The 7,466-nt window shown below is 52.3% G+C and overlaps 1 protein-coding gene across 1 annotated transcript in view; it reads right to left on the minus strand.

Moving 5' to 3' along the window:
• LOC130071010 (macrophage mannose receptor 1-like) overlaps positions 1-5,497 on the minus strand; it is a 62,709-nt gene extending 57,212 nt beyond the window's left edge. The window contains exon 1 of the mRNA XM_056235615.1: positions 5,201-5,497. Coding sequence (XP_056091590.1) covers positions 5,201-5,497 — 297 coding nt within the window. The remainder of the gene's footprint in view (positions 1-5,200) is intronic.
• Positions 5,498-7,466: the final 1,969 nt, after the last annotated feature.

Raw genomic sequence — 7,466 nt, forward strand, 5'->3', positions numbered from 1 at the left:
AAAAGTAACTATACATAAGAGATGGAAAGATGCAGATAACCATACATTATTTAAGGTTATTTCTATTCGTTACGATATTGATATATGAACTGATGTTGTCAAGTAAGCTTCATGCTTTCCCCGTTGCGAACGTGCACTCCTCTAAACTGTAGTCTACGGGTGCTGCACTGCTAGTTGACTGCTGCTCATTTCCCCCCGAAAATATCATGTTAACAACAACCCTTTAGAAAAGGCAATTCCTTTGTGGATCCTCTTGATCTGCTTTCTCCATGTTTCTTTGACTAATCTCAGTGTCTCAGTCTCAGTTAACCATGTTCGACACATTTAACTGGGAGTGGGGTCGTCCACACTGTTTTTATCCATTGTAGGCACCGCTCAAGTTGTGTTTTCGGCTTTGGAAACGGAAAGAACACAACTCCTCCAGACAATCTCTCGGGGTACCTAGTGTCCGATTTACAAACGCCGTGGGCGCACCGCTTCACCATCTTGCTTGGTTTCAATGTTTGACGGACCTGCTCACATAGTAACGGTTGCTATGATGTGTGATTGGACAATGGCCGTTTTGGGCGAGGGGCCGGCTAAAGGTCAATTGTATCAGAAAGCAATAATGCTTCGAAACGCTTCATTTGGCCATCACTAGGCATAGGCTCAGGAACAAGACTCGGGAACAGAACAACCAACATTACAACATCAAGAACTCACAAAGACTGAACTAGACACAGGGCTTAAATCCAAAGGCAAACAAGCTAAACAAGATAACAAGGAGGCATGGCTGATCAGAAACACCTGGGAAGACTAATAAACGAGAAAAACTACAAAGGACTACAAAACATGGCAAAGAACAGGACATAACAAAAGTCCACACAAGACAAGGGGAACGTACTCGGTTACTAACGTAACCTCGATTCTCTCTAGAGAGGGAACGAGTACTGTGTAATATCTTACACTATGGGGAAAACTCTTTTCCACGAGATATTGAAGCCAAAAATTATCCTTAATTTTTAATCAATGTAAAACGCTTTGCAGCAGCAAGCAGACATAGGCGAGACAGCTCGCGCGCCTATTGGCTGCCCTGCGGCAAAAGCAGCAGCCTATCGAGAGCCGCTCTGCGCGACGTCATGACCAATGGGGGCACTTCGCGCCCATTTCGTCACGTCCCGCCAGAAAGGGCGTGGTCTTGCCCTATAAAGGCGGACGACAGGCTGATACAAACTGGTTTTCATCACTGAAGCGAACCAGAGCGTATGTTTAAGCACGGCAAGATACGCAGTACTCGTTCCCTCTCTAGAGAGAACCGAGGTTACGTTAGTAACCGAGTACGTTCTCCTACGAGAGTATCTCTCGTACTGCGTAATATCTTACGCTATGGGGAACACAGTGTAACACGCCGTGCATATAGGGATCCAACACCAAAGTCCCAAGGGCAGAAGCCCGGGGCGCATGTAGTGCATAATCACCATAGGCTCACAGAGAGTGAAGGAAGAGGGGCTAAAAGCGTCATTCCTTATAAAGTAGCATCCAGAGGAGCTAATCATACAGATATGACACCACGCAGCCAGGGTGAAAAGGTTTCAGCCTAAACTGGGTGGCTATACATGTGTCAACACTCGTAGGGCTGCTGTATCGGTCAGTGAGCAATACGCAGGCCCAACTCAGCATCTGGGCCAACACAGCGGGGCAGATAGTACTGAATTTTAGACCGCCAAAAGCTTAGCTTGTAAGGCGGGAACCTCGAGGTTTTAGTATTTTATAAATGTAGACGGCGAGGCCCAGCCCGTGGCCGTACAGATATCCTGCAGGGTAATCCCGCTAGACCATGCCCACGAAGAGGCCACGCCTCTCGTGGAGTGCGCTCTGACACCCGAGGGGCACTGTAGGCCCTTGGAGGTGTAGGCCAGCGCTATGGCATCGACTATCCATCTGGCTTACCGAAAGCGCTTGTAAGTCCCCTATGTGCTTCACTGAAGCGAGAGCCATAAGAAACACCGTTTTGAAAGACAGATGCTTCATGTTTGACAAATGGATCGGCTCGAATGGGGCACCTTTCATGGCTTCCAACACCACGGAAATGTCCCACATCGGGACTGAAGGGGGCCTGGGAGGGTTCAATCTCCGAGCACCCCAGAGGAAATGCACAACTAAGTCGTTCTTTCCCAGCGAATGGCCAGACACCGGTTTTGCAAACGTTGCTATGGCCGCCACGTACACTTTGAGCGTGGAAGGGGTTCTGCCCTTATCCAGCAGCTCTTGAAGGAAGGCAAGCACTTCCTTAACCCCGCAGTCTACGGGTGACAAGCCCTGAGCTTAACACCAAGCAGAGAACACAGACCATTTCGAGGAGTAGAGTCGTCTAGTAGACGGAGCTCTAGCCTGCGTGATCGTGTTTAACACTCCCTCCGGGAGGTCAGCGGGTACCCGTTGATGGCCCATGCGTGCAGGGACCACAAATCCAGGCGAGGATGCCAAATCGAGCCCCCTGCCTGAGAGAGGAGGTCTCTCCTCAGTGGCACAGGCCACGGGGCAGTGCTGGTCAGCTGCATCAGGACAGGGAACCAAGTCTGGTTTGTCCAGAGCGGAGCCACGAGCAGCACTGGGTATCCGTTTTCCCTGATTCGTTCCAACACTTGAGGCAGGAGCGAGACAGGGGGAAAAGCATATAGGGGACAGCAGGGCCAGACATGGGCCAGCGCGTCTCTGCTTTTCGAGAAAAAGTTCTGGCAATGAGCGTTTTCGTGGGACGCGAGCAGGTCCACCTGCGCTTTGCCGAACGTTTCCCACAGCAGTTGGACCGTCTGCGGGTGCAGCGACCATTCCCCTGCTGGGACATTGTTTCTGGACAGTCTGTCTGGCCCCACATTCAGGTGACCAGGCACATGCGCTGCTCTCAGTGAGAGCAGGTTGTGCTGGGCCCAGACCAGGAGGCGTTCCGTCAGCCTGTAAAGGTTTCGGGACCTGATGCCACCCTGGTGATTTACGTAGGCCACCACTGACATGTTGTCCGACCGAACCAAGACGTGGTGGCCTTTTATCTGGGGACAAAAGCGCCGTAGCGCTTTGTCGACTGCTATAATTTCCAAGCAGTTTATGTGAAGGAGCTTTTCCCGTTCTGACCACAGGCCAGCAAGCGGTCTGCCCTCGAGCAGCGCTCCCCATCCCGAGGTGGAGGCGTCCGTAGACACCACCCTCACACTCGAGGGAGTCCCCAGACTCACACCTGACTGATACCAGTCGGTCATTTTCCAAGGTTTCAGAGCCGAAAAGCACTTTAGATCGACCTTGAGGCGAAACAGACCAGCTGTCCATGCCCGGGGCGGAACTCGCGCTTTCAGCCAGAACTGCAGTGGGCCCATGCGAAGCAGGCCCAGCTGGAGTACGGAGGCTGCTGAGGCCATTAGGCCCAGCATTTTCTGAAACCTTTGAGCGGGACTATAGAGCCGTGGCGGAAGGATTTCGCGACGCGCTGAATGCTTAGTCCGCGCTCCGGTGACAGGCGTGCTGTCATGGATAGCGAGTCCAGCACTGTTCCCAAAAAAGAAACATTCTGACTGGGAGACAGCGAGCTTTTCGCCCAATTGACTGTGAGGCCCAGATTCTCGAGGTGCTCGAGTAATGTGGCCCTGTGTTCTTTGAGCTCTGAGTGAGATCGAGCTAGAATCAGCCAATCGTCCAAGTAGTTCAAAACTCGCATGCCCCGGAGTCTCAGGGGTGCGGGAGCCGCGTCCATGCACTTCGTGAATGTACGGGGTGCTAGGGACAGGCCGAACGGCAGGATTGTGTATTGATATGCCTGGCCCTCGAAGGCGAATCTCAAGAATCGCCTGTGATGGGACGCTATTTGTATTTGGAAATAGGCGTCTTTTAGATCTATTGACATAAACCAGTCCTCTCGGCGCACTTGCGCGAGGATTTTCCTGGTTGTAAGCATTCTGAACTGGCGCTTTACAAGTGCTCTGTTCAGCTGTCGCAGATCTAAAATGGGTCTGAGACCCCCATCCTTTTTCGGTACCAGAAAATATCTGCTGTATAGGCCCCCTTCGCTCTGAGCCTGAGATAAAGGTTTTATAGCCCCTTTGCTCAGAAGTTTCGCTATCTCGGCTCGAAGTAGATGAGATACTTCGTTTTTCACCGTGGTTTCGGCGCGCGCTGTATAACGGGCGGGGGCGTCGAGCGAATTGTAGCGAATAGCCTCTCTTTATAGTGTTCAGCACCCATTCTGATACCCCGGGAAGCTTTGACCACGCATCTGCGTGAATAGCTAGGGGCCGAATTAAATCTGGGCTCTGGCCGCGGCATAACGGCGGCTCGAGAGCCCCGTTGTGCTGAGAACTCAGCGCTGTGTTTACAGCGTTCGAGGCGGGGGGTGCACTGATGACAGCGGGCAGCCTGGCCGCGCTCAGTTTCTCTATGACGGGTTGTGCAAAGAAAACGAGCGGGGCGAATCCCGTGGGATTCGGCGTGTCTGTGAGAGAATGTGGGCGCGGGACCACGGGCACATCTACTGCACTGAGAACACTGTCGGCTCGCGCCGACCGAATGTGTGTTAGTTTCGTTTTTACAGAAACCAGAGGACACGTATCGTGTAGTGTAAGCGGGCATTGTGACATGGGCGCGTTCACTACATTGTTTGCACAATCGATATGAATCGATTTTATTTGTGCTAGCCCTGCACCGTGGCAGGCTGTGTCTGGGTGTGGGAATGGGCACTGGGACGTGGGCATTCTTACGACACTCATAACACCATCGGCCGTGGCCGGGACACCAGAAAATACACTCTTTATTGGATTTATCTGGGTAGCCGTAAAAACGGCTTTTGTGTGCAGGCAAGCGGGCTGTGAAACCAGCTTGCTCACTGCAAAATACACTGGAACAGTCACATTGCTTGGAACTGAACGAGCGAGAAGTTTTGGTGAAAAACCGGCCGCAGCGGGATTTGAACACCGTCGCTTTCCTAGAGATGCTAGGAAGGCTTTGAGACCTCGGGGTTGATCTCAATCCTCGGCCGGGGCCCACGCTGAGGGGGGCGGCGTCCAGCAGAGCGAGAGCGCGGTCTTTGGTCTCGGGCCTGGCGGCGCTGTGAAGCGGCGGCGGGTGTTGTAGACTGCGGCTGGGAGCTGCGGCCAGGCGGCTGCTTCGGGCGGCCTGTAGCGGAGCTCGAGCGCTTCGGCAGGAAGTGCTTCATAGCCTGCGATGTTTTCTGCACCTCGACGAATCTGTCCACGAAATCTGTGACGGCAGATCCGTAGAGGCCCGCTGGCGAGATGGGCGTGTTGAGGAACACGGAGTGCTCAGCATCCGTCATCTCAGACAGTGTTAGCCACAAGTTTCTCTCAGCTACGGTAAGAGAGGCCATATTTCGCCCGATGGCCTGTGCAGCGGCCTTTGCAGCGCGTAGAGTGAGGTCTGTCGCGCTTCTCAAATCCGCCACGCAGATCGCTCCCGGTCCTTCCTCGTCCAGTTTATGGAGAAGGTCGGCTTGGAAGATCTGCAGGATCGCCATTGTGTGCAGTGCTGAAACTGCTTGCCCGGAAGCGGCGTAGGCGCGACCGTGCATGGCTGACATCACTCTGCAGGCTTTAGAGGGTAGCGCCGTCTGAGCGCGCCGTCCAGCGGAGGGCGGTCAAAGATGGGAAGCTACAGCTGCCTCCACAGGAGGAATGGAGAGGTACCCTCTATCTTTCGCACCATCCACAGTGGAGAATGCAGCAGAGACGGAGGTACGCAGCCTGGCGGAGAAGGGGGCGTTCCATGATTTCGCCACTTCCTCGTGTAGTTCAGGGAGGAAGGGCGCGGGTCTTGACTGAGACGGAGCTTCGTCTTTCCTGAGAAAGCGTCCATCCAGCCTGTTTCACGCCGGTGGCGTGGGCGCCTCCCAGTCGAGGCCGATGTTTTCCACGGCTTGAGTGAGCAGACGTATCAGCTCAGACTCAATGCCGGCTCATTTCCCAGAGGGCTGGCGGGTAGCGGGGGGAGGTCCACAGAGCTCGCCCAATCCTCACTGTCCGAGAGAGCTCGGGGGCGCGCTGGGCGCCACGCTTCTTACACCGCGGGACCACAGCGGGCGGTGCAGGCTCTGAGATTGATGCCAGGCGAGTCCTCCGAGTCACCATAGGCAACAGCTCACAATGGGGGCATCCGCCCTCAGTGAGCGCGAGAGCCGCATGATCCTTACCCAGGCAAGAAACGCAGATGACATGGCGGTCCCCGTTGCTGAGTTGGGCTCGGCACGAGCCACAGGAAGGCATCTTTAAAAAGACGCAGCTCTTTTAGAGGTTTTAGGGAGAAGTGTGAGTTGCAACGGCGAACAAACACTCTCAGCAGAGTAAAAAGGATATAGGCGCCGGAAAGTGCAGCAGGTATGGTGGCTGAAGGCGGCGAGGTGAAGGCCAGCGACTTCAGGCTCAAGGGCTCGTCCCGCTGAAGGCTTGCGTCGACAGCGCGGCTTCTCACTCCGGATCCAGCGATGCGTGATGAAAATCAGTTTGTATCAGCCTGTCGTCCGCCTTTATAGGGCAAGACCACGCCCTTTCTGGCGGGACGTGACGAAATGGGCGCGAAGTGCCCCCATTGGTCATGACGTTGTGCAGAGCGGCTCTCGATAGGCTGCTGCTTTTGCCGCAGGGCAGCCAATAGGCGCGCGAGCTGTCTCGCTTATGTCTGCTTGCTGCTGCAAAGCGATAATTTTTGGTTTCAATATCTCGTGGAAAAGAGTTTTCCCCATAGCGTAAGATATTACGCAGTACGAGAGATACTCTCGTAAGAGAACACAAGACAGGAATCACAACACAGATAATATGTAACCAAAGGAACAAACGAGGACATAATCGGAAACAGAAACTAAACGGAGCAGGAAAACAGGAACTAAGGGAAACCAGAATATCAAAAATAAGAGTCCATAATCACGACACTTTGCATGTTTTTGTAGACAGAAATCTAATTTTATTCAAGTGCGTAACTTCCAATTAGAGGTGCAGAAGTTTGAATAAAGCTTATTCTGAGTTCCTAGTCTCGTTGCGCGTGCTGTAGACCAAACTGTTACATAAAGATATAGTAGGGTTATTATAATTAACTAAAACTATTAAAAACATTAATGCTGGAATATTACATAAATATTATAAATGTCAGTCATGACATCTCTCGCAGTGAATTATTTCGACTAGCATTTATTGCATGGGAATGGAATATTCCAGTACATAAGCTTGATTTTGGCATATGAGATCTGCTGTGTTGCTGCTGTTACTGCTAAGTAAATACAAGAATTTGTTCAGCATAGTCAAAATAACAAACATAAAGTACAAGCTGTTGCAAGAAAATGGTAGATTAGCCGTAGCAAATGTCTTGGGCGGAGGAGGGATAGACAGAAATTTTCATAATCGCTCAGCAGGGTGATCGAAGACTTGGGTACGAGATACGTGTTTTTTTTTTCTTGTTTTTTTTCTTGAACAATGTCATGTACAAACATTTAAACA

Source organism: Rhinichthys klamathensis, unplaced genomic scaffold (assembly GCF_029890125.1).
Source record: "Rhinichthys klamathensis goyatoka isolate OS25496 unplaced genomic scaffold, OSU_Roscu_1.1 h1tg000424l_1, whole genome shotgun sequence".
Lineage (NCBI taxonomy): Eukaryota > Metazoa > Chordata > Actinopteri > Cypriniformes > Leuciscidae > Rhinichthys > Rhinichthys klamathensis.